At 55.3% G+C, this 23,839-nt stretch overlaps 8 protein-coding genes across 8 annotated transcripts; 4 read left to right on the top strand and 4 right to left on the bottom strand.

Annotated features, from left to right (window-relative positions):
• Positions 1-1,052: 1,052 nt before the first annotated feature.
• On the top strand, positions 1,053-1,938 carry CDEST_14785 (uncharacterized protein). The gene is made up of 2 exons (XM_062930941.1): positions 1,053-1,341; positions 1,417-1,938. The coding sequence occupies exons 1-2, from the start codon at positions 1,140-1,142 to the stop codon at positions 1,704-1,706; spliced, it is 492 nt and encodes a 163-aa protein (XP_062786992.1). The 5' UTR covers positions 1,053-1,139; the 3' UTR covers positions 1,707-1,938.
• Positions 1,939-2,652: 714 nt separating this feature from the next.
• Positions 2,653-3,859, bottom strand: CDEST_14784 (Putative phosphoglycolate phosphatase-like, domain 2, HAD superfamily). The gene is made up of 2 exons (XM_062930940.1): positions 3,749-3,859; positions 2,653-3,656 (listed from the first exon to the last, which is right to left on the bottom strand). The coding sequence occupies exons 1-2, from the start codon at positions 3,755-3,757 to the stop codon at positions 2,916-2,918; spliced, it is 750 nt and encodes a 249-aa protein (XP_062786991.1). The 5' UTR covers positions 3,758-3,859; the 3' UTR covers positions 2,653-2,915.
• Positions 3,860-5,707: 1,848 nt separating this feature from the next.
• CDEST_14783 (Putative alpha/beta hydrolase-3) lies at positions 5,708-7,166 on the top strand. The gene is made up of 4 exons (XM_062930939.1): positions 5,708-5,884; positions 5,960-6,318; positions 6,387-6,447; positions 6,509-7,166. The coding sequence occupies exons 1-4, from the start codon at positions 5,822-5,824 to the stop codon at positions 7,097-7,099; spliced, it is 1,074 nt and encodes a 357-aa protein (XP_062786990.1). The 5' UTR covers positions 5,708-5,821; the 3' UTR covers positions 7,100-7,166.
• On the bottom strand, positions 7,102-8,955 carry CDEST_14782 (Putative six-bladed beta-propeller, TolB, SMP-30/Gluconolactonase/LRE-like region). Its single transcript, XM_062930938.1, has 2 exons — positions 7,971-8,955; positions 7,102-7,868 (listed from the first exon to the last, which is right to left on the bottom strand). The coding sequence occupies exons 1-2, from the start codon at positions 8,666-8,668 to the stop codon at positions 7,562-7,564; spliced, it is 1,005 nt and encodes a 334-aa protein (XP_062786989.1). The 5' UTR covers positions 8,669-8,955; the 3' UTR covers positions 7,102-7,561.
• Positions 8,956-9,319: 364 nt separating this feature from the next.
• On the bottom strand, positions 9,320-11,600 carry CDEST_14781 (Putative major facilitator, sugar transporter, major facilitator superfamily). The gene is made up of 8 exons (XM_062930937.1): positions 11,402-11,600; positions 11,238-11,315; positions 10,907-11,143; positions 10,378-10,803; positions 10,145-10,287; positions 9,884-10,059; positions 9,742-9,817; positions 9,320-9,671 (listed from the first exon to the last, which is right to left on the bottom strand). The coding sequence occupies exons 1-8, from the start codon at positions 11,502-11,504 to the stop codon at positions 9,438-9,440; spliced, it is 1,473 nt and encodes a 490-aa protein (XP_062786988.1). The 5' UTR covers positions 11,505-11,600; the 3' UTR covers positions 9,320-9,437.
• Positions 11,601-11,866: 266 nt separating this feature from the next.
• CDEST_14780 (Putative short-chain dehydrogenase/reductase SDR, NAD(P)-binding domain superfamily) lies at positions 11,867-14,687 on the top strand. Its single transcript, XM_062930936.1, has 7 exons — positions 11,867-12,880; positions 12,985-13,063; positions 13,170-13,564; positions 13,669-13,726; positions 13,802-13,854; positions 13,936-14,058; positions 14,195-14,687. Exons 1-7 carry the CDS (start codon positions 12,810-12,812, stop codon positions 14,253-14,255), a joined length of 840 nt encoding a protein of 279 aa, XP_062786987.1. The 5' UTR covers positions 11,867-12,809; the 3' UTR covers positions 14,256-14,687.
• Positions 14,688-14,913: 226 nt separating this feature from the next.
• Positions 14,914-18,579, top strand: CDEST_14779 (Putative zn(2)Cys(6) fungal-type DNA-binding domain-containing protein; the record flags this gene model as incomplete). Its single annotated transcript, XM_062930935.1, has 7 exons — positions 14,914-15,291; positions 15,449-16,222; positions 16,342-16,787; positions 16,895-17,154; positions 17,252-17,306; positions 17,380-17,804; positions 17,908-18,579. The coding sequence occupies exons 1-7, from the start codon at positions 15,128-15,130 to the stop codon at positions 18,577-18,579; spliced, it is 2,796 nt and encodes a 931-aa protein (XP_062786986.1). The 5' UTR covers positions 14,914-15,127.
• Positions 18,580-19,617: 1,038 nt separating this feature from the next.
• On the bottom strand, positions 19,618-23,043 carry CDEST_14778 (Putative serine/threonine-protein kinase, active). Its single transcript, XM_062930934.1, has 3 exons — positions 22,766-23,043; positions 20,764-22,539; positions 19,618-20,680 (listed from the first exon to the last, which is right to left on the bottom strand). The coding sequence occupies exons 2-3, from the start codon at positions 22,328-22,330 to the stop codon at positions 20,121-20,123; spliced, it is 2,127 nt and encodes a 708-aa protein (XP_062786985.1). The 5' UTR covers positions 22,331-22,539; positions 22,766-23,043; the 3' UTR covers positions 19,618-20,120.
• Positions 23,044-23,839: the final 796 nt, after the last annotated feature.

The following is a 23,839-nucleotide window of genomic DNA, read 5'->3' as shown; positions in this document are numbered from 1 at the left end:
TCCTTCATCGACAGCGGACTTAACCCCTCCTTGAAGGCGCTCAATACCAACCAATGTTACTAGCGAAACCTTGTTCTGGAGGCGATTCGTTGGCTACAACAAAGACAATATCCTATGCATTCGAGTGACCATCACCGCCGATAGTGGATGTTGGATCATGTGAGGGCTATGGCTTTCTAGATACAACACGCAGCGCGACGAAGAGGAAAGAGAGACCGCACTGTGTAGGCGACGCGTCCCCTGCAAAGAAAGGAGTTATGGCTTCGCCATGGCTCGCGATACCTCTACTTGTACCTTAACAGCGCCCGCCTCTGCTCCTCTCCCTCCGAGTTCCAGCTTAGCCTGCAATGACTTCCGGGGCAGGCCCTGGCTGGTCATGCATGTTGGGTCCGTAACACAACCCCTTTTGGGATGGGGCAACCGAATCATGCTCCGTGCACTTCTGGTGCAACAGGACGACCACCTTGTTTTAGTGACGTCGAATTGCCGCCTAATTGTAAGCAAAATCCATATCGATTTGTCGCATGCTGCAAAGTCAACTACAGTGCAATTTCTCTACTAGCGTCCTCGGCCCGAACGACTATGAAATGAGACAGTGGAGACTCAGGTCTGCAAACAACGGTAGTATTTGCCTAATTATACTACTACTACTACGCTTGACCTTCATGGGCCCCAACTAACGGCCTGAGTCATCGGAGAAATTATTTTTGGTATATGCAGTAATTATATTATGTACGCTATAATACTCTCACGTCGTACAGCTCAGCTCAGCAAGGAACCCCGTCAACACGATTTGTGCTGTGGAGCCAGGAGGAAATGGGTATATGGCACAGACCGACGAATTCGGAGACGCCGGTTCCTTAATTAAAGTCAAATAGATGCTTCCTGTCTTAAGATAGGAAAGCTCCTAAGCCGTATTCAGCCCTTTGTCGCGGATTTAGGTTGTCTAGCTCGGCCAAACAGTGTCTAGGCAAAGTGCCCTAAAGTCTTATGTCTATAAGCCGAATCCCCTAGCCAGTGAATAGTGACTAGTCGCCATACGACCATACACACTCTCGTTCTTTTGGCCTCGACTTCTACAGTTGTATCAGCTCCTTTTTTCCACGTCCATTCGTTCGATAATCTCCAGTCAAGATACCATGCCCTCTCTTCTGTCCTTAGTCCTCGCTAGCGTGATGACCTACTCTGTCCTAGCTAGCATCTCGTCTCCCAATTACCTCCCCTTTGAACTTGAGAAACGCGACTGCGGCTTCAGTTACTGCGATTGCCAGAGAGTCCAGTGTTTTCTCGACTTTTGCTTCGACGATCACGTAGATCCCTGGGTTCTGGTCGACAGTGCCAGTACGTCCCCCACGTTTATAGGCCTTTTCTCCGAGACAACTTAGCCTTACTAACCCCCTTTTTCTTTTGACACAGTGAACCAGTATTACGGGGTAGACTGTGGTCAGTTTGATTATTGGAAACGCAACGAGCCTGCTGAGTATTGTAACAACGGACTGCGTAAGGGCAACGCTCTTTTCTACATTAATCGCAAGTTCGGCTCGCTCGGTAAATCCTTTACGGTCGATTACAAGAACACAGACGCCAAGAACCCGAACCGCGGCTCTGTGTCCGGATCTTGCTACCCAGTCCAGGACGTGCAGTGTAAATGCCACTCGCGTTACAATGCTGAGAAGCATGACTGCTCAAGAAGCTGCGATAATTAAGAAGTTTGGAGCCGCCAACTATACAATGGACTGTACTCCGTCAGAGTGGACAACATGAAGCGGCCAGAAGTGGTAGATGAGGAGGACGGCGGCACTATGGTTGCAGTGTCAGAAGCTTTCAACAAGAAAATAAGATCAGTCACTAAAATACCCTGCACAAGTAAGAAAAAAACAGCGGAGACGTATATGTCAATAGATGTATTTCTGACTGTAAGGAAAGGCTTGTGTGATCAGGCGTAGTTGATTGAATGTCCATGCGTTTAGGGAAACTGTTGGCAACTTGCATACTACTAAGCTTAACTACGCAGTCGTTATAAATCCTACACGTGCAAAAGCTTTTAAGGATGCTATAATGCCTCTGATTAGTCTAAGTAACTGTACTACTAGTACAAAAGACGTCTAGGGTAAGTTGTACCTCCAGTCCTGCGTGCCTAGAGGGTTACTAAGACACAGTTTTGTGGCTCCATGCTCTCTTTATTGAATTAGACTACTTAACTGACATCTCATATCTTTATTCTCTTAAGCATGTAACTTCAAGAGAGTAACCTACTTGAAAGGGGTTATTGGCGAGGCGGCTGACGCAGATGGGAGGTAGATACTCCGAGTCCAGAGTGTGTTCCGACCTGGCAGAGATCAATGTCTATGCGGTAACAAATTTCAACTGCTTTTGATTATTTGCTTAGTTATCTCGCAAGAAAGATGTAAGAGCATCAACCTTTGATCTGAGTTGAGTCGTGCCAAGCGTGGCATGGAAAGGTTGGCAACCAGCATCATGCTGAAAACGCTCTAGAGGTGATGAAGGCGTATTAAATGATCACTACAGAAGCTTTAAACTTGTCATTGGTGCGTCCCAGCTGGACACTCAAGAGGATCGGATCAGAAATACAAACTCACTCTAGACCCGTATTTCATTGTAACCCAACGGGAGGGGTTGCGTTTCTCGTTACAGTGATACTGAAGAAGTTTATTTCATTTTCTTTAAATGATAGGTATGTCTTATAGGGGAAGAAAAGGTGAGGCCGTGACAAGCGCTCTAAATCTTTGTTCATTCTAATCGTCTCTAAATTTGTTTTTTCTCCCAGGCTCCGAGCATCTGTACGTAGATGCCATCTATGCAAAACCGAAAAAAAAAAGTCTATTTGGGATGTCCGCCTCCCTTCATTTCAAAAAAAAAACTCCGTTGTCTAACAAAGGTGTTATGGGGGTATCCTATGAGCTCTCGTACTTGGCCAAGATGCTCTCAAAGTCCTTCCAGTTGTGCATGACGTCGAAGGCGCCGAGCTCCTCGCTGAAGAGCTTGACCATTGAGTCGAGCTTCTCCTGGCCCTCCTCGTAGTAGGGGCCGACGTATCCCAGGAGGGGGATGCCGGCGTTCTTGGCGGCGGTGGCGCCGCTGCGGCTGTCCTCGATGGCGATGCACTCGCTGGGCTTGAAGCCGAGCTTCTCGCAGGCGTGCAGGTAGATGGCCGGGTTGGGCTTGGAGACGGGGGGCTGGATGCTGCTGGCGGCGGAGAAGATGCCCTCGTCGGGCTTGCCGAAGAACTGGTCCATCTTGGTCTTCTCGATGGAGGCGACGACGCGGGGCATGGCGGAGGACGAGACGATGGCCATGTGGTACTTCTTGTCCTTCTGGAGCTTCTCGAGCACCTCGATGACGTTCTCGCAGGGCTCGGCCTTGGCGCGCAGGTTGGCGATGGTGGTGTCGAGCTCCTTGGCGACCCACTGGTCGAACTCTTCGGCGGGGATGGTGAAGCCGTGTCGCGAGCAGAGGCCGGTCATCATGCTGCGGAAGTTCTGGCCGACAAACTGGTGCATGAGCTCGGTGCCGCCATAGCGCTTCTCGAAGCCGAACTTCTCAAGGATCTGGTTGGCGAGCTGGGCGCAGGCCTCGAAAGCGGCGTTCTCGGAGAGAACGAGCGTGTTGTCGCAGTCGAACAGGATGCACTTGATCTGTGGTTGCGAGTGGTGGTGGTTAGACTATTGTTTTTCGCGCGGTTTGCTGAGTACCGGCGGGGAGGTTTTGAAGTGAAGGCCGGACTTACTTGAGGCATGTTGGCGGATTAGATGCTGTAGATAGGTAGGTAGATGGGAAGATAGATGTATAGTATTCCTTTGAGTAGTGAGATCTGACAAGGGAGAAGGGAAGTGAAGAGATTAAAAAGAGGAAACTTGTCGATAATGGCGACAGATTTTCAATGATCAGCGAGCTTGTGAAAGGTGGGGGGAAGCAGTGTGCACTACAGTCTACAGATGCTACGCACAGAATCCAGGAACAAGATGGTCCCCTGGGCGGATCATGGATGATGGAGGGGCAAGTGGGTTCCGAGAAAAAGAGCGCAGGCAGGTTTCAGGAGACGATTTGACGGCATTGCATTGCAGACACTTGTCAAGTCGTCTTATCTCGATTTCTATTTCTCCGCCCCCCCCTGTGGCCCTTGTTGACACGACGGTGGACGGCCCAAGAGACTCGACTCCCTTTCGAAGAGCCTCGACAACTCAAGCACGCTTCCACCAACACCCACGTCATTCCCATCTTATCCCCAAGATTGTGGAAGATTACATCTACATGCGCTTCTTTCTGGTGTCCGGATGGAGGGGTTGGAGGGGCAGACTCCTGCCCCCCTCCGAAAGTCGAAGGAACACCACTTCGCGGCCCGCCCGTGTTTTTTTCTCTCGCGCAGCCAACGAGAGGCCATGAAAAGGACCGAAACCTACAGTCAAGACTCTTCTGCAACGACATGATGTCATCCGATGACGTAGTGCGCAGCAGGGCTCCATCAGAGTGTGGGTTTGTCTTGAGATGGATCCCCGTCTGACTCGCGAGAGCCGCCTCAGCCGTCCGTAACGACGGTACCCGTAGACCGGCGGCCCACGACGGGCGAACGGTGAACCGTTTTGTCTCTGGCTCCATCTTTCCCCACGTGTAATGTTGATTCGTCGAGACAGGCGCGACTCTCTATCATGTTGATTAGCTTAGGAAACCTTCGGGGAACTGTAGTGACGCCTCTACTCGCCTCCCTCCTCCTAGTATCTCGCTTCTATATGAACCAAAAAGTTGATAGGGTCTATGAGGGGCTTGGGGTTGGTTAGAGATAGTACCAGATGAACTATTGGGTTAGCCTTGGATTTTAGAAACACCTGTAGGGCACTACGAAATGAAGAGAAAAAAAAAAAAGAAAAAAAGGCAGAGACGACCTGTTGCAATCAGACGCTGGAGAATGCTCTTTTAAGCGCCATCGGATGATGTGGAAGCCATGGTCAACCATTAATGTCACATTCAGTAGGGGATTCGAGAGGTCTCAGTTCAATATAAATGTAATTTGCAAATGGGTGGAACAAGCCGCTTTGGGAGAAAAACGAGCAGACATGCCACTTTGGATCATTCTTTGGCTGTAATACCTCCCTGTGTTCACGGGTCCATAAAAACAGTCTGGTCGATTTTTTTACCGACTAGTTGATGAATGAATATCAACGCTGGTTCTTGATTATTCAATGACACCATTTTGGGACCCTCCATTTACATATCATGTTGCAACGTCTAAATCTCTGTCAAGTAGTACTGTCGCCAACACAAGTCGTCTACGGTGCCGACCGTGTATTATTCCCCAACTTAAGTAACACAAAATCAGATCTCGAAATTCAAGTCGTCAACTCGGCTGTCTTTCGGAAACTAACAATCTGTAAAGAAGCGTCTTCCAAAGAACCACTCCTAATACACTTTGAGGTGACGGTCGTTCTAATTGCCATTCTGCTCCCTCAACGACTCGTATCATGGTCTGTGAAAAGCAGGATAGCCGGATGTCAATCCCCAAAACTGACTGTGTCTGCCCTGCCTTCTGTCATTGTACAACACTGCCATCTGTTGGCTTCCGAGTTTGACGAATGCTTAGATAATCCAAAATTCTTGCTGCCATTGGTGTCTCAACGTCGCACAGGTCCAAGATGGCGTCCTGTCTGCTCACGACCCCGCTTTCTCACTCAGCTCAGCAGCTGTGGACATATATCATCAACTGTCCAACTCACAAAGGTCCTTGCCCACCTTGTTGTTCTTTTTGATTTTCCTTCATCACGCTGTATCCCCCAAGCAGATTTACTGTTTATAGACCTGTTTCAAAATGGCACCCCGAAGTCGTGAAGAGCTCTTGGCCTATGGGAAGCCCGATCCCCTTTTCGAGGCTGTAAGTTGACGGAGCCAAGTTGCCTTCTCTCGTCCACGGTGCCCAATCATTGTTGATACTCACCCCCTCGAACAGGAGCTCGCGGCCCGGCCCATGCGAGACCCCCAGCCGAGCGATCCTTACTTCGGCCGGGACGACTTCTTCGCGATGCGAGAGCATCGGGCTACGCGCCTCCGCGAGTCCCACCACCTGCGCTACCTCCCGGGGCCCATCCCCGACCAGGTCCGGGAGGAGGACCGCAAGATCACCGCCAGAGACGGCCATGAACTCGTCGTCCGGATATACACCCCCGTGAAAGCCCCACGCGAGGGGAGCCCGCTCATCGTCATGTATCACGAGGGCGGCTGGTCCGCGGGCGATCTTTCGGACGAGGAGGTGAACTGCCGCCTCTTCAGTCGGGACTTGGGGGCCGTCTGCGTCAACGTTGATTACCGGTCCGTTTGGCTCTCTCTCACGTTCCGATCTGTATCCAGTAAAAGCTTAACATGAAGAAAACAAAAAGGCTCGCACCCGAGTTCGCCTTCCCGACAGGCATCAACGATTGCTGGGACGCGCTGCAATGGGTATGTGGTTATGTAACCCCCCCACGAAACTGGCCCTTGGTTGACCCAAAGCTTGTCCCAGGCCGCCGAGAACGCGTCAAACCTGAACGCAGACCCTTCTCGCGGCTTCATCATCGGCGGCGGCTCTGCCGGCGGTAATATCGTCGCTGTCCTCGCCCACCTCGCCCGCGACGACAAGCTCTCTCCGCCCTTGACAGGACAGTACCTCTGCGTGCCGGCCATCATGTGCTTCCTGCCTCCGGAGGCCATTCCCGAACAGTACCGTTCCGAATACCTCAGCCACCCCTCCGTCACGCCCTGCAAGGACCCCGTCGTGGGCCCCAACATGGACGAGAAGATCGCCGGTGTGCAGGTCATCTTGAGGCCGGACATGGAGAGCCCGCTTTTCGTCCCCTTCCACTCCGGGAGGGTCGGGCAGGGGCACAAGGGCTTGCCTCCCGCCTACTTCCAGGTGGCCGGGTTGGATCCCCTGCGGGACGAGGCCCTCATCTACGAGCGCGTGCTGAGGGAAGAGGCAGGCGTCAAGACCAAGCTCGACATCTACCCGGGGCTTCCGCACTACTTCTGGACAAACTTCCCACGTCTCGAGGCGAGCAGGAAGTTCGTGGAAGACACCGTCAAAGGTGTCCGATGGCTACTACAGCAGCAGTAGGGGTAGGGTTGACGGGGAGTAGGCGCCTGATTTATATTTCTCCATGCGACAATGTACGCAACAGTCCCTCGCTGAGCCTGAATAGCACAATTTGATCTCCTTGCGAAGTGACTGAACATCAAATCGGGAAGTTCTCATCATTGTTGGCACTACTTGCAGGCAGGGCCAGTTCTCTCCCATGAACGTCCAACCATCATGTTTAAGGTCTCTCTCCCAGGTCCCGCCTCCTGAATCGGCAACCAATCTGCTTGAGCGATTTTGAGAATCTACACTATGAAAATGAAAATGAAAGTGAAACCCAACTGATAGGTGATAAACATGAGAGACTCATCATGTGTTCGCAGCACACCGTTCGTAACTACGTGGGCGTCCGCAAGCAAGCCGGCAACATGGCAGACCTCATAATCCCCCGCAAAAAGAAGAAGTACTACTACCAGCAGAACAAAACCCTCTGTCTGCCCCTTAGATACACAGCAACGCCCCCTTTGTCTCGTCTGCCAGCTTGGCCCTCCAGAGACGATTTTCGTTCAGGATGAAGACCTCCCCGTTGCGCCCGAAGCAGAAGTTGGCGGCGCCGCCCTGGACGAGGATCTTGCCAAGCAGCACGCCGCCGGGCGACCAGATGTTGAGGCCGTCGCCGCAGCCGCTGTAGACGTTGCCGTGCACGTCGCACTTGATGCCGTCCGGGATCCCCTCGGAGGCCATGGCGAAGAGCCTCCTGTTCGTCAGGAAGGGCTCTCCCGAGTACGAGACCACGTCGAAAGCGTAGCTTTGCGGGGGGTTAGTCCGGGTGCTCTCACTGTCCAACAAGCGCAACAGAGTTCTCGAAGACGAAGAGGTATTTCAAAAGCAAAGAGAGGGTTCCACTCACATGGTCGATGCCCTTGTGAGGTCAGTTGACCCGTCGCCGTGGATCCAGTCGGTGTCGGTGATGTAGACCACCTTCTCGTCGGGGCTGAAGCAGATGCCGTTGGGCCTCCCAAAGCCGTCCGCCATCGCTCTGATGGAGCCGTGGATCGGGTCGTATCTGTAGACCTGGTTCGGCAGCTTGGGCCGGGGCCGGATGCCCTGTTCGTATCCGTAGATGGGGTCGGTGAACCAGAGCGACCCGTCGCTGTGGCCGACGACGTCGTTGAGCGAGTTGAACTCGCGGCCGTGGAACGAGTTGACCATCATGCGCGTCTGGTACGGCGGCTCCGCCTCCATAAAGACGAGCCCGCCCGGCGAGTCCATGGTGCCCTGGGCGCAGAAGACGATGCCGTCGAGGTAGTTGACGCCGCCGTTGGCCATGGTGATGATGGCCGGGTGGATCTCCTCGCACTGCGCCTTGGCGGCCCCGTTGGGCGGCGGCAGGGTGACGCGGCATATCTGGATCTTGCGGCCGCCGGCGGTATGGTCGCTGAACTGGTTGCTCGTGACGAAGAGCGTGTTGTTGCGCTCGATGAAGACGCCCGCCTCGTGGGCGAACGGGTAGTCCTGGTTCTCATGCAGCAGCTCGAGCGTCGGCGCGGGGCCGAAGAGCGTCTTCACGCGGTCGTTGTAGACGACAAAGGCGGAGGCGTTCGCCATGGTGGCTGGCAGACAAAACAGACAAGACAGACAGACAGATAGACAGAAGCCGGGCCGGGAGAACGATGACGGTGAGCTGTGTAGTATGAGATGATGCAAGGTCGTCTTCTATCTAGCTACCTACCTATGCAGGCAAGCTGTGTTCTCGGACTCTTGGCATGTCGGCCGTTTGGATTAACGTGTTGATGGATGGGATCACGGTTTTGTATCTCTCTCGATCCCGCACGGATGCGGGGGCACGAAGCACCTGTTCCTGCCACAGATTAGAGTTCACCGGTCTGTGTGAGTGTCGGTAACTGACTCGACAGGTAAAACGTTTTTTTCCCTTTTTCCCCCTTTTTTTCCTTTTTTTCCCTTCTCTTTTTCTCACGTGCAGAACCACAAGTTGGAAGTGAGAGATATATGGGATGCAACGTAATGAGCTCCGGAGTTTGCGCTAGTTGAATGAAGACTTGTCTTTAGATCCGAGACACGACTATCAGCATTGTGTCTGGTTGGAGGCTGGGGAGTTGTTGTTCATGATAGCAAAGGAAGGTCATTCATTATTAGAGAATCTACAGCTGGCCGTCATGGCCGTGCTTCTACGAAGACGAAAAACGAAACGGCTTGAAAAGCTGTACTCTTCTTCTTCTTTTTTTTTGGGAACACTGCATTATTAAGACATCAATGCGGAAGTCTCTACGGCCTATCGAGTGATGTTTTGTCACCCAAGAAAGACACCCCCCCCTCTCACTTAGACTGGCGATTCGGCTGGCTGCTTAGACGACCCCTATCTCCTGACTTCCTCAATGTTCCACACGTCTTGCTTATCGTCCCGTCCGTGGGGCATGTCAATAAATGTATCGTCTGAAAACAAAAGATCCACGTCCTCCAGCTCCAGGCCCTTGGTTTCGGGAAAGAAGAGGTAGATGATGGGCACCCAGGTTGCGTTCAGGACGGCGAAGATGATGTATGTCCTCCACCCGATGCTGTCGATGGAGATGGGCGTGATTTGAACAATCATCTATTCAAAAAAAAAAAAAAAAAAAGGTCAGCTCTGGCCCAATACGGCACGAAACTCCTCTATCGCTTACGTAGTTGAACAACCAGTTGGTTGCACTGGAAATGGACGAGCCCAGCTGCCGGATCCTCAGCGGCAATATCTCAGAACTTTGTAGAAGGAGGCTTGTCAGCACTGCGCACTATCGGACTCGGAGGTATTGGTCAGAAACTCACGGGTAGACCCAGACTGTTGCTTGGAAGCCGATGGTGAAGGCGCCCTGGAAGACGAAAAGCATTGCTGCAGCGCCAATGCCGGCGGCTTTGGCGATTGCGGTGGCATTCTGAACTTGGTAGATGAGAGCTGCTTGGACTGCCATGACGGCCGCCATGACGCTGATCATGGAGAGAAGCTAACTCAGGAAAACAAAACCGTTAGCCGATTGGGAATCCCCGAGACGTAGAGCTGAAGTGTCGCATTCCAAGACTGCAACGTACCAAAGGTCGTCTTCCCACGCGGTCTATCAAGAACCACGGGATGAACGAAGCGACGAAGAACCAAGTCTGAAGGAAACCAGACATGAGACTCGACATGTGTCTGTCGAAGCCGATGCTCTTCTCGAAAAGGGTGCTGCTGTAATCTGTTCCCCCCCCAAAAATATGAGCATTATCCTCTTGGTGCAGAGAGAAGATGCCTTCTCTTTTCGGGCCATACTGCTGCTGTCACTTACAAATGATAGCGTTGATTCCTCCCAGTTGCTGGAAGCCCTGGATGGCGCAGGCGATGAGGAATCTCTTCTGGCTCTGGATGCGGTCCCGCACGAATATGTCCCTCCAGGAGCTCGCGCTCACGGACGACTCGTAGGACACGGTCTGCATGATGGAGCTGTGGAGGATCTGTATGGACTCGTCGTCCTCCTCGTCGCACTTGAGGCGCTGCAGGACGGCGAGGCACTCGTCCGATCGGTCGTGGGCCGCCAGCCACCTCGGCGTCTCCGGTATGAAGTGCAGGATGATGAACATTGGAAGAAGACACAGGCACTGTAGGATGACCGGGATTCTCCACGCGTAGCTTTCTGTGTGCGTCGAGAAGGCGTAGTCGATCCAGTAGACCAGGAAGATGCCGAAGTTCAAGGTGGAAAGCTGCGCGCAAACATCTGTTTGTCTAATGTCAGTTTCTTTCTTTCTTTCTTTCTTTCTTTCTTTCTTTCTTTCTTTCTTTCTTTCTTTCTCTCTCTCTCTCTCTCTTTGACAACTTACAGATTCCTCGACTGGCCTTGGGGCTGAACTCGGCCTGCAGTACCGGGACAGTTGAGTTGACAATGCCCATGCCGATCCCCGAGACGATGCGTCCGACGATGAGCAGCGCCCGCCCGTACGCGGCGGCCTGCAGGACGGCTCCGATAACCATGACGAAACAGCCGGCCCAGATGGTTTTCCGGCGGCCGTACTTCTCGCCAAAGATGGCCGTCGCCACGCACCCGAAAAAGCAGCCGACTGCGAAGGGTGAGAGAGGGTTTGGTTAGTATAACCGGCACCTACAGTAATGGAAGAAAGATCACTAGAGCGATTTGTTGTTGGGTCGACTCACTCTCGTAGATGGCCACAATGAGGCCCGTCATCGTCGGGTCCGGCGAGTCGAAAGTCGAGTTGAATGCCGGCGCGTTGACTACGAAACAGGAGTTGAGATCAGAACTTGATACTGCGGCAAACCCCCATTCCCCTCCCAGCCTGTGGCCGTGGACAAAGACTCACCTAATCCGCCCATGAGACCATTGTCGTAACCTATCAGCATGAAACCCAACGAAGTCAGGACGCTGACGGCCAGAACGAGCCGTTGTCCACAGAGTTCGCCCATCGTGTGGTGTCTTTTGCTCGGCAGGTTACCAGTCAGTAGTTGTGAAGCTCAAGCCTCGTAGAGCAAACAGAGCGGGCGTAGTTGCGAGTGTGTGTGTCCAGAGAGTATGTCAAACGCGGCTACCTATTGCGATTTCGTCCGAACGTCTAGGCGGTTGTAATATAACAAACAACACTTCAGTCTTCAATACTACTACTGTACGTAGACTTGTGGGGGGGGGGGGGGGGGGGGGGGGGGGGGGGGGGGCGAAACGACCTGGCAGTTCACGATGCTCAGTGGACATCATGATCGACCCTGACAGATCGACCCTCCCCAAGCATCCACACCGGCATAAAGCATGACTGCGGGGGTTCCGGGGATGGTCCCACTGCAATTAAGTCAAAGGTGAAATTTCGAACGGTCCCGAGGCAATACAAATCCCCAATCTAGGTTATTGACGGATCAGACGGCGCGTCGAATTGGACCCTGCACAAGCGGCAGCGATTCGAGACCAATATACCCGACTCGCGTCCTCGCCCGGAGGGTATCCGCAGAGTTTCTGTTCGTGTACCAACGAGGCAGCAGGTCGCATCGGCTACTGGGTCCCAATCTCGCGAACAAACTCCCGGATGCCTCTGGTCACTGGTGTCACGCGCCATCGATGCGGCTACTGGTTTGAATCCCGCGAACAAACTCCCGGTCGGCTCTAGGCTCGAGGTGTCACGCGCCGGGTTGCTTCGATCACGATATACGCTGTCGGTTTTTTTCTTGTTTTTTTCTTTTTTCGTTTTGGTTTTTTTTTTTTGGCGGTGCGGCGGGGGCATCGATATGAGCTGTTCGGCTATGCTATGGCCCGGTTGTCTCTTATAAGATGCTCGGGGAAACGCAAGAGGAGAGTGAGGGGGGAATAATGATCTTTGGGCAGTACTCGAGTAGTTGGGACACACACACTCACACATACACACACCCACACCCGGCGATTCATGCTCCATTTTACTAGCACCGATAGCGGCGGCAATTGATCCATCCCTCTCTCTCACTCTGTCTCTCTCTCTCTCTCTCTCTTTCTCTGCCTCTCGGCTATCCCTTCGGCTTTCGATCCGCGTTGGTCTCCAACACCCACCCCCCTTCATCATCCCCGCCTTTTGAACCGACCTGACAAACAAGCACTAACATCACCGGAGAAGAGACAAACAAACCTTGCTCCAACCTGAACGGGATACCCTAGTCCAACCCCGGTCCAACATCAGTCCGACACCAAGTCAGCTACACTACACCTAGATCAGTACAGTAGTACATCGTACACCGAGACCGCGAACTCTCAAGATGGTTCAGTATAGCATTCGGAGCACAGACAACACCACCCAGGGCCGCCTGGCTCTGGTGACGGGAGCAAGGTGAGTGAGTGGACAGGTCCAATTGGAAGAGGGGGAGGGGGAAGGCGGATACACTTGTCATCAAAGGGCCTCGCTGACCAGCCGGGCTTGTTGCTCTCCATCAGCGGTGGCATCGGCTCGTCCGTTGCACACGCTCTCGCTTCCGAGGGATGCGACGTCGCGTTGCACTATTCTTCAAGCCAGGTTCGAAACAAAGTCCAACCACAAGAGAGAGAGAGAGAGAAGAAGAAGCCGGCGTGGTATTTGAATCCATGAAGCTAACATCCATCCTCCCATTCGTCTCAACTAGAGTAAAGCCGAGGCTCTAGCTCAGGAGCTGCGGTCCAAGTACCCCTCGCAACTCTTCCTCCCCTTCCAGGCCGACCTCTCGTCCAGGGAGTCGACGCGCAACTTGGTCCCGGGCATCCTCGCGCACGACGAAATCTCGCGCAGGCATGCGGCCGTCTCGGTCCTCGTCGCCAACGCCGGGCTCGGGCGCCGCATCCGCGACCCGGCCGACATTGGCGAGGACGACTGGGACGAGATGATGGAGGTCAACGCGCGCAGTCAGTTCGTCGTCACCAAGGCCTGCCTCCCCGGCATGCGGGCCCAGCAGTGGGGGAGGGTCGTTCTCATCGGAAGCATCGCGAGCCGCGGCGGCGGCATCAACGGTTGCCACTACGCCGCCACCAAGGGCGCGCTCTGGTGAGTTCTCTGACAATTCCAAGTATTCTCGGGGCAGCGGAAACACTCGTGATGCGAGGAGAGAAGCGGGACGGCCTGGCTAACTACAAGTGACACAAACGTAGCTCAATGGGCCTCAACCTGGCCACCTATTTGGCGCCTGAGGGCGTCACTGTCAACATTGTAAGGCTCAAGCCCCCACCCCCAATGAGAAGGGAACTCTTCCCGTCGGCTGACTTGACAACTCTGCGCGTGTAGGTTCTACCTGCGATGATCGGTGCAACTGGCATGATTGCAACACCAAAGTCAACGTAAGAGAACACCCACCACTCCCGGGCACAGCGCCAGGCCGTTGACTACGATGTACATGTAATAACACCGTAAAACGCCAGTACGTGGGATAGCAAAGACGACCTCGAGGCTCTTCGGGCCACGGACCCCGGGCTGGCCATCGCCGCGAGCGTCCCCGTCCACCGACTCGGGGCACCCCAGGAAGTGGCCAACGTCGTGACCATGTGAGTTTTTCTTTTTAGTTTTTTTTTAAGTTTCTTTTGTCCCGGGCAAGGCAAGGGAAACAATAACCAGCAAAAGCGCTGGATGGGATAGTTGTTCAATGTGTTCGATGTGCTAACAACGAATGACCGCGTCCAGGTTCGTCAAGACGGGATACCTCACCGGCCAGGAGCTTGTTCTCGCCGGCGGCTTGAAATGATGTGGATTTGTGTATTCTCGTTCGCCTTTCCAGGTTTAGGGTTTTGTCTTTTCTTTTTCTTCTTTTTCTTTTCCCCTCTCTGGCTTTAAACCTTCATAGCCCTACCCGATTCATTGGGCACCGTCAGCACGGCAACATCACAATGAGAGAGAGAGAGAGAGAGCCCGGCTACTTTTCTACCCCATCGAAGATGACTTGCAGTAAGTTTCAAGCCTTGCAGGCGATTTGTCGCGGGACACAACACACAATCATACCGTATAAACGAGATAGAGTTCAAGGCCTGGGCCGCGTTTCCCCAACCTAAACATCCCGATGCAGACAAAGCAGCCCTCGATCGGTCGCATCTCACTTCATGGTCCTTTTCGGGGTGCTCGCTCATACGAGAGTAAACGTACTATGTACAAGACAGGGAGCTGGCAAACCTTGGCCTCCAGCCAGTGCGTCATGCGCAGTTTCGTGCCGACGGCAAACAAGACTGCAAGCAAGTTCGGCCATAGGGAGAACATTAAAGGCCCAATAACCGCCAGAAACAACAAGAGAGACTGCATGGCCGCGTAGCCTAATCGAGAAATTGAGTTGCCGATGTGCTGTGTCTCTCTCTCACTCTCTCACCCTCACTTCTCCCTTCCTCACTCACCCTCCCGTACACAAACGCATACCTGGACTCTCTCTGTCTTCCGATCCATACTTCATTACCCGCGCTCTCTCTATCTTGTCGCACTCTACAGTACGCCCGCTTAAACACCACCCATCATCATCATCATCATCATCATCACCACCAGGTGCCGCTGATCTCCCGCGGATCCCGCATCAATCCGGGGTGACGCAGAATAAACTTTGAAAGAGCCGACGCCAACGGTCAGCCAAGAGAAATGCCTGCCGACACCCCCGGCCGCCGGGCCTCCTCAAGCATGGCCAGCCCCCCGCACCACCATCGGGTCTCCCACTCGGCGTCGTCGGCGGCGGCAACTGGAAAGGAGAGGCGGGTATCGCGGGCTTGCGTTTCCTGCCGGCTCAGGAAGACGAGATGTGACCTGTGAGCATGTCCGCCAGAAACCCCCTGCTTGTCTTGAGACCGTGGCCCACCGTCCGTCAGGGGTAATGTAAGGCAGAATGAGTGCTTGCTCGAAAAACTACTCGCCCGTCAGGGAACCTGACTTGACCGCGCGCATGCTTACCTCCTCTTGATGTAGTGACTACGGAGGGAACCCGGGTATACCTCCCTGCCGCCGCTGTGTCCGTGAACAGAAGGAGTGTATACTGGCCACCTCGAGACGAGGCGGGAGGAGGCCCCGGAAGTTCGTCCGTGTCCCCCCGGCCGACGGCGATGCCCTGCGCCACCGTCAAGATGCCCGTCAAGATGCCCGTCAAGATGCCCTCGCAGCGTCGCCCCCCTCCCACAACGACCAAATAGCCGCCACCGCCACCGCCATCGACGACGCCAGATCCTCTTCGGCAAACAACCTTGAGAGCCGACAAGGACGTACCCTCAGCCCCCCGGAGTCACCCGGCCCCGGCACCGGTCCCGGTCCCGCTAACGGCGACACCGATGGCGACGGCGATGGGCCGTGGTCCTGCTCGCCCGAGGAGGATGGGCCTTCCGGTCGGCCGGCGAGCTGGCCCGGGACAGCCTCCCAGCCTCCCAGCCCCGGCAGACAGTCGACGCGGTCTCTCAAGAGCTCGGGCGACATAGAAGGCCACATCACCTCGAGTGACCTCCTCAACCCGTCCGATGCCCTGAACCTCCTGGCCCAGGTTGCCGACCTCGACGGCGACGACGACGACGACTCCCACGAGGAGGTCCACGATCTCCCCGGCAGCGGTGGCAGCAAGCCCGGCGGAGTCCATGACAAGCGCAGCCCCAAGCGAGGTTCGCGAAAACCTTCCACGCAGCCCTTGTCGACTCACTACCCCCCCATCTCGGACGGGATACTGAGCGTCTCGGTAGCAGCGCGTCTACTCACATCGTAAGGCCTTCCATCATACAGAAGGGGGGGAAAACAGAGAAGAAGAAAACAAAAGAAAAGAAAAATAAAACCCTCCGTTTCCCCATCGTTGCTCTTGAACTGATCCCCCTCGCCACCAGATACATCGAGCACTTCCACCCCTTCTTTCCGGTGGCAGACAAGTGCATCCTCACCCACACGCCCGCCACCATCTCCTCCCTGATAGAGGCGGAGCCCCATCTCCTCACCGCCATCTTCACGGTAACCTCCAAGGACGAGCCCTCGCTGTCACGCGTCAACGAGGCCTGCTCGCGCTACATGGAGGCCCTGATCTCGAAGCTGATCTACAAGGGCTCGACCACCGTCGGCGCCGTCGAGGCGCTGTTGATACTCGCCCAGTGGGCGCCTCAAAGGTTGCAGGAGAAGCCCACGGTGGGCAGGGGCGAGGAGGACGAAGGGGCGTGGATGCAGATCGGCGTCGCCATCCGCCTGGGATACCTACAGAGCCTCGAGCAGACGGGGTTGTTGTCGGACAAGACGAGCCCCTCGTCCGAGACCTTCAGGAGGAAGAGGATAGTCTGGGCCGGTAAGATGGGATTCCATCCATAGTCACCTCCTCACCTCCTTACCTCCTTACCTCCGGCTTGCTGTCAATTAGACAACCAACCCCCCCCCCGCTAACACTCGAATCAGCTTGCTACATGAGCGACCGCGAAGTCTCGATCCGCGTGGGCAAAGGCTTTTGGTCCCGCGGACCCGGCCCTTCCACCATCCCCCGCTCCGCCGACTTCCCGTCGCTGCGGATGCAGGAAGCCGGGTCCGACAACTACGGGCAGCTGTTCCAAGCGCAGCTCGAGCTGATCCAGCTCTTCAGCAACGCTCATGACATCCTCTACTCATCGTCGAGCCACCGGGCCCAGCTTTATCTGGGCGGCGAGTATGTGAGATACATTGTAAGTCGAGCCAAGGGGGCCGGGACGTTCGTCTGCTACTACTGCCGCCACCATCCTGTCCGACCCGGGTTCGAAAAAGTCTTACTGACCGAGGCAGGACGACTTCTTTGCCGTCCTCCGAAAATGGAAGATCGTCTGGGGCAGTCTCAACTGTAAGTGTCCCCAGCCCCCCCCTCTACGTTCAATGGTCTTGACGCTGGCTCATCCCCTTCTGTTTCCACCCAGTCACGCCCCTGATCAAGGCCGGCCTGAACCTCTCTTACGAGTTCCTCCGTCTCTACATCAACGCCTTCGCCTTCCAGGCAACCATCAACCGCGCCATCACCAAGGCACGCCAACAACAGCAACAGCAGCAACTACGGGCTCAGCAATACAAAGAAAACCGGAACCATGCGCCGCAGCAGCAGCATGACAGTGTGAAGGGAACCCCGAGTCCTCGGGCACCGGCCCGACAGGCCACGACCATCGACAGCCCCCTCTTCGCCGACCTGGCCAGCGCCCCCGACGCCCGCTTCATCTACGAGTCCATGGACGCCGCCAACTCCCTGCTCAACATCCTCAACACCTCCGTAGACCCCGCCACGGGGCTGCGGTACATGCCCCTGAAGTACTATCTCTACGTCATCTACGCGGCCGTGTTCCTCTTCAAGGTAAAAATGAAACGGCAGTTTTGCTCCCTTCTGACAGGCGTGTGCCGTTCTGTTTTTTTCTTGTTCTTCTTGTTGTTGTTTTTACTAATCAAGAAACCGTTAGGCCCGCCTGGCCGGCGCCCTGGGCGGAGAGGCGTCCGAAAGCGTCCGCCGCTCCATCAACATCACAATCGAGTGCCTCCAACAGTCATCCCTGAGCGCACACAGCCTAGGTCAGCGCTACGCCCGTCTGCTCTCCCTTCTCTGGCGAGACAAACCGCAAGAACAACATCAACCGCAGCAGCAGCAGCAGCGACAGAAGCAACGACTACAGCAACAACCTTTGTCATGCCCCCTCACCGCCACCGCCGCCGCCGCCTCGGGCCATCCTGATGACGACGTGAATGGCCTCAAAGCGGCATCGATGGGACCAGGTTTCGCCCCGTCTTCCTCCACATACCCCGCCACAACCCCGGTCGTGCCGGGTATGTCGAATCCCGCCGCGGGCGCCTTCGGCGTCGAGTCGCACGCGGAGAACCAGCACCAGAACCAGCACGGCTTCGGAGGCATGGGGAGCGGGCTGGGGCATTCCACCATGGCGGCCTTCCCGCCGCAGTCGGACGTGCTCTGCAGAGGCTTCTCGTGGCGGGACCTGGACGATCTGGGACAGTTCATCGGGCCGGCGGACATGAGCTTCTCGGACCCCGCGAACCTAGCCGCCATGGGCGGGTCCATCAGCTTGGATGACGGGACGGCGTACGATATCCTCTGGCCGGGGAACGACGTGGCGTTTTGAAGCTTGACGGGGGTTTCGTATCGCTGCAGGAGATAGTGGTCTGATGGAGGTGGTAATCGCGCCCCCAAGGGCTTCATCACAGCGATCTGTGGGTATGACCGCAAGATTGCCCACATGACATTTCCCCACCAACCAACGCCGTGCTTCTTGAGGAGAGCCCATTTCAGATGATGTTCTCCAAAGGTGTTCAGCATACTATGTAACCCTTGCAACAACGCCCGCTTCGGCGGCTTCGTTGGATCTTCGTCGATACGAGACAACCCCATCGACGGCGTCCCGCCGATTCCCGAAAAAAAAAAAAAAACGAAGCAAACAGTCTCGGAAGCTCAGAAAGGCAGCCCCGGATGTCTAGGAATAGACGTGTTAATCGATGACGTGGACGAAATCAAGCGTATCCCTACCCTGCGACCCGACCCCTCCCGTCGGCACAGTCTCCACATCGGCATCCGGGCCCGGACCCCACGGACCCCCGTCCCGCCCCGAACTCATCCCTGCCTCCCACCTAGGTATCAGAAACACAACAAACACACACATACACGAAAGGCCTAACCTTCCAAGGGACTGCGAGACTGTGCCCAACCTCCGTCGGCCGTTCTGGTTTTCCGTGTCCTTCCAACCCAGCCGCCGGTCCAACCGCGCCACACACGTACCCAGCATGGACGAAGGACATGGAAAAAGAACCAACGTTAAGGGGGGAACTAGACATGCATGCATTGTGCGTCTCAGACGGCTGCAAGGCCCCCCCTCCCTCCCTTGCCGCGTGGTTCTCAGACCCGGTTCATCGACAGGACGAGCCAACGACGCCCCGAGGGAAGGTACTGCAAAGAAACACCACACTCATCAGCACAGCAGCTGCATGCTCAGGACGACGGCAGAAAACCATTCAGTCTAGGGGCCCAGCATCGGTGCCCCGTGCCTCATCGTCACAAATCAATGTTGTCATATTGTGTCATCTTCTTGTGACAGTTGCTTTACGGCCATGGTGGCTCCTGAATAGGACAAATGATGGTTGAGAATACCACGACCGAGATGTAAACTGAAGCAAAGCAAAAAGAGGTTTCTTCGCCTGATATATATGTATATGGATGTATATATAGTGCAAACACCGTCGCTGGCCCCAAACATAGTTCTTCCCAACTCTAACATGTTTTTTTTTCTTGGGTCATGGCCTCGAATCTAGAAAGGTGCTAGAAGGAGAAAAAAGATGATAAAAAGAGAATAAAGGGAATTGTTGGTGTTCCCCAAGACACTGGAAGTAAAGGCTCCATCCGAACTGTACTTGCGAGCTGGGTTGCCTCGCTTTGAACATGGTAAAAGAAACTGAATAAAAAACGAAAAGAAAAAAGAACAAAAAGGGGACAAGCAATGCCACCAACAAAAGAGCACGTGGTGTGAATGCAGGCTTGTTGTCGTCGCGTATGCCCGCCTACCGTTCGTCCCGCTACTCGTACAACCAGAACCGACCCTTTCCATACCAGAAACCCTATCCTGTTCCCGTTGTTTGCCCAGGGGTATCAAGGAGTGAAATGTCTCCAATGTCATCATACCTCTGCGCCCTCAACCTCTTCACGAAAACGCAGACCACCCTCGGCTTGGATCGCCCCCTTGACCCATTCGTGCTCGGCCACCTTCTCCAGAGTCCACCGACTCCTGGCGCGCTGCAAAAGACCCTCGGTAATCTCCATGGCGCCCAGCAAACCACGCTCTTTGAACTTAGCTTCGTTGCCTTCGTGATCGCCGTCCTCTCCTGCAAATTCGATCCAGCGCCATTCCGCGCGTGCGATGCGGTGGCTGGTACGGCTGCGCATCCGGTGGCCGTCCATTGTGTTGGGATAGGGGTCAAACGGCAAGCGGGCCTCGAGAAGCGCATAGAGCAAGACGCCGAGAGACCAAGCATCAGTGGCACGGCCGTCGTAAGGCAAGCCCATGATGACCTCAGGCGCAGCATAATCCTCGGAGCCGCATCGTGTCTCAAGCTTTTCGTCGTCCGCAATGCGGCGAGAGAGACCTAGGTCGGTCAGTGTGATGACCGAGTGCGGGTACGTCGTCCAGTCAGTCGCAGGATCCGCCAGCTCGGGTGCCGTCAAGTTGACGAGCACATCTGGGATTGTCAGCGCAACGTTTCTTTCTCTTGTTTTCTGACTTTTTTTTCTTCTTCTCTTTTCGTCAGTCAAGGTCACCTACTCTCAAGCTTTATGTCCCTATGGACGATCCTGCGATCATGCAGGTACCTCACAGCGCCCACCAGCTCAGCAAACATTCGTCTCAGCAGGGCCGGCCCGAGGAGCTGGCGGTGGCCGGTAGCCACGTCGAAGAGGTCGCCACCCGGACAGTGGCTGAGTACCAGGATGGCACGGCTCGGCTCGATGTTCCAAGCCTTCAGATGAACCAGCGAAGGGTGGCTGATGCTCTGCATGATTTCGAGTTCGCGCTTGAGTGACATTTCGATTCTGTCCTCGCTCGCGCCTCCTCGCGGGCCATGCTCGCAGACCTTTACTGCGACGAGAGTCTTTCTGAAGGACTGTGACATTTGCGATATCGGCGTCAGGCTGTCAGCCCGTAACGAGTCACCATCGTCGTCTACCTGGCTGGTAGCCAGCATCACACGACTGAAGGTTCCCTGGCCTAGAGTCTTGACGGCCCTCCATCTTCTCCTCTTTCTGTCGGTGCGATCGTAGGCTTCAAAGTATTCGGGGATCGCCGTCTTGGGGTTGCCGGCGGTCGTGTCGGTCGAGTCTCTGGAGGACTCGCTCGGCGGGGGTGTTGGAGGCTGGGCAATGGCCGGGGTCAAACCCCTTGACTCGGCAAGATTCAGCTCGCGGCGCATGTGGGGCTCGTTACCGGAATCAGGGCCGTTGGCTGGCTTGGTATGGGAGCCGGATACTGTAATTTGCCGCTTAGGGACATAGTTCGGGTCGGGGATGTACTCGCTGATGCTACGGTTCCGCGCATGTTCGGCTTTGCCGCTGGCGGGGCCCTTTGCGCCAGAGCCGTCGGCGCCATCGGCCACCAGACCGGCGTAGACCTTGCGCTTCGAGGCGTTGGCCAGGGCTGCTGCTATTGATTCGCCGGTGGCCGAGACGAGCACGGAGTCGGGGGTCGGGTTGGGCATCTGGTCCCTCGAGGGCGGTCGCACGCCGAGACGCTTCCAAGGGCCGGGCGAGTCTCCTGACATTAAGGGTGAGGGCAGCGGGGTGACGTCGCTCATGGCAGACAGGATGGGGCTGGGCATGCACGAGCTCGTGGCTGAGCCAGGCCCCAGGCTGTTGACAATGGCGGCCTTGAAACTCGGGGTTCGAGATATGGGCTTCAGACTCGAAGACGAGGTCTGATGTTGAAGGCCGGTACTCGGACGACGAGGGGTAGAGAGGGTGGCGTTGGTGTGAGTGTCGGAGCGTGTCGGTAGAGTCGAGTGGAAGTCGGAGGTCTGTATTCGAAGTGAGTTGGACTCAGCAAGCGGACTCGGGTCGGATCTCTGGGCGGCGGCGGCGGCGGCGGCGGCGGCAGTTGAGGGAGGTTCGAGTTGTTGAAAGGAAGATTCTGACAGGGGCGGCGAGGGAGCTATCGTGTGTGCCTGGAACTGGATCTGAGGATTTGCAAGATAGGGGAGGGAGATTTCGTCGAAGTCTGCTGCAGCAGCATTGTGGAGGGTGGTTGTGTCTGAGGCAACTGGGTCGTGGCTCCCATCGACCTTGTTCTGCCGTTGGGGAGTGTGTAGAGCAGACATGGACTGGGGTGGGCCGTTTGACATGATTCTATGTATGTGTGCAACGTGTGGACGAGGTGGGTACGGGACACCAGCCGCCGGACGCCGGTCGTGCGTGTCGTGCGTGCCGTGGGTGTTGTGGGTGTCGTGGGTGTCGATGAAAGCGTCGTGGGGAGGGATGAAGCGCGAGGTTATCAATGGGAGGTGTGGCGGCCGTCTGCGATTCGTACGTCTTGGATGGGGGGTGTAGGTGACTAACAGGCCGGGGCCAGTGTCAGCCGCAACCTTTGGGTGTGTTTTTTCCCTTTGCTGTTGCCTTCCTTTTTCCTCTTTGTCGGGGGGCCCTTGAGAGATATGGAGCGCATAGATGGACGAAGTGTATGGCCGTGGGGGGTATGTTGGTTGGGTTTGAGTTCGAGAGGTACGAATAGACGGGGGATCGAAGGGGGAAGGGAGAGGGATCAATCAAGTAGAACTCACCCGTGCGGTACAAGCCTGAAATCTGGCTTGGCTCCCTGGGTGCAGTCGGAACACTAACAGTAGAATATCCGTCCCTTGGGTGGAATGGCCTTTCTGTCTCACCCTTTCACACACACACTCTCTCTCTCTCTCTCTTTCTCCCTAGCGGATTGACTCGACCCCTCACTAGATACCGGTTTGGGGAGAGCGAGAGGGAAAGGAAGAAGAGAAGGCCGTTTGGGGGGGGGGGGTTGACGGCGGGCAAGGGTGGAAGTGAATTGGGGGAGGAAATAAAGGAGCGGGAGGAGTGAATGCACGATTGATACGGATCCCGTAGGACAGTACGGATAGGAAAAGTACGGGATTAGACAGCGGAAGAGAGAGGGAGGGACAGGCAGGAAAAGGAAGCGACAGTCACTGGAAGAGAGTGGGGGAGGCTATAGGCAGGAACGGGAACTTTGAACATGGGGGGGGTGGCTGAGCGAGGTGCAGCAACGGAAACGGCAACAGTGACAGGAGTGTGTAGCAGTGGAGGCAGAAGCATCAGCAGCAGAAGCATCAGCAGCAGAAGCATCAGTAGCAGCATGCAAAGAGGGAAAGGGAGAAATATGCACCGCACCGCACCGCAACGCAACGCCAAAGCTAGTGCCGGGAGAACAGGCAAGCCGGTGCAGGGAATGCAGCAACAGAGAAACAAAATCAAACGAGGAAAAAAAAAATTACAGACAGAAAGAGTCGAGAGCAGACGACGAGCCAATGCCCAACCTCCTGGGGTCCCTAGTTGGTGACAGGGCCGTCTACCGTTCGAAACGGAGCTCAAAGTGGATTAGTCCCCCAGGGCGGGTGACCTTACAGCACTGTACCGTCTGATTGGCCATGAAGTAACTCCGATACCCGCGGTGGAGCCGTCCGTCCTGTCTTAGTCAGCCGGTCGTCGCTCTTTGCTCCAAACTTTACTCTGTTCCACGCTGAGCGAACCTGTACCGCCAGACCGTGCCGTCGGTCTCCTTCGACAAGGTAGGTACCTTAGGTGGTTAAGTATGGATGGATGGTTGTCCGAGCACTCGTACCTACATTAAGAGAATCGAAAAGGGC

This window comes from Colletotrichum destructivum, chromosome 10 (assembly GCF_034447905.1).
Source record: "Colletotrichum destructivum chromosome 10, complete sequence".
NCBI classification, from domain to species: Eukaryota; Fungi; Ascomycota; class Sordariomycetes; order Glomerellales; family Glomerellaceae; genus Colletotrichum; species Colletotrichum destructivum.
This window is presented reverse-complemented; position numbering and strand designations above follow the sequence as displayed.

Coding starts and splice junctions, on each gene's coding strand:
- CDEST_14785 (XM_062930941.1), top strand. CDS start 1,140: ATGCCCTCTCTTCTGTCCTTAGTCCTCGCTAGCGTGATGACCTACTCT. Junction 1,342..1,416: donor GGTTCTGGTCGACAGTGCCA/GTACGTCCCCCA, acceptor CTTTTGACACAG/TGAACCAGTATTACGGGGTA.
- CDEST_14783 (XM_062930939.1), top strand. CDS start 5,822: ATGGCACCCCGAAGTCGTGAAGAGCTCTTGGCCTATGGGAAGCCCGAT. Junction 5,885..5,959: donor CCGATCCCCTTTTCGAGGCT/GTAAGTTGACGG, acceptor CCCCTCGAACAG/GAGCTCGCGGCCCGGCCCAT. Junction 6,319..6,386: donor TGCGTCAACGTTGATTACCG/GTCCGTTTGGCT, acceptor GAAAACAAAAAG/GCTCGCACCCGAGTTCGCCT.
- CDEST_14782 (XM_062930938.1), bottom strand. CDS start 8,668: ATGGCGAACGCCTCCGCCTTTGTCGTCTACAACGACCGCGTGAAGACG. Junction 7,869..7,970: donor CTCACAAGGGCATCGACCAT/GTGAGTGGAACC, acceptor CCCCCCGCAAAG/CTACGCTTTCGACGTGGTCT.
- CDEST_14781 (XM_062930937.1), bottom strand. CDS start 11,504: ATGGGCGAACTCTGTGGACAACGGCTCGTTCTGGCCGTCAGCGTCCTG. Junction 11,316..11,401: donor TGGTCTCATGGGCGGATTAG/GTGAGTCTTTGT, acceptor CCTGTTTCGTAG/TCAACGCGCCGGCATTCAAC. Junction 9,672..9,741: donor CCAACTGGTTGTTCAACTAC/GTAAGCGATAGA, acceptor TTTTTTGAATAG/ATGATTGTTCAAATCACGCC.
- CDEST_14780 (XM_062930936.1), top strand. CDS start 12,810: ATGGTTCAGTATAGCATTCGGAGCACAGACAACACCACCCAGGGCCGC. Junction 12,881..12,984: donor GCTCTGGTGACGGGAGCAAG/GTGAGTGAGTGG, acceptor GCTCTCCATCAG/CGGTGGCATCGGCTCGTCCG. Junction 14,059..14,194: donor GTGGCCAACGTCGTGACCAT/GTGAGTTTTTCT, acceptor GACCGCGTCCAG/GTTCGTCAAGACGGGATACC.
- CDEST_14778 (XM_062930934.1), bottom strand. CDS start 22,330: ATGTCAAACGGCCCACCCCAGTCCATGTCTGCTCTACACACTCCCCAA. Junction 20,681..20,763: donor TAGGGACATAAAGCTTGAGA/GTAGGTGACCTT, acceptor TGACAATCCCAG/ATGTGCTCGTCAACTTGACG.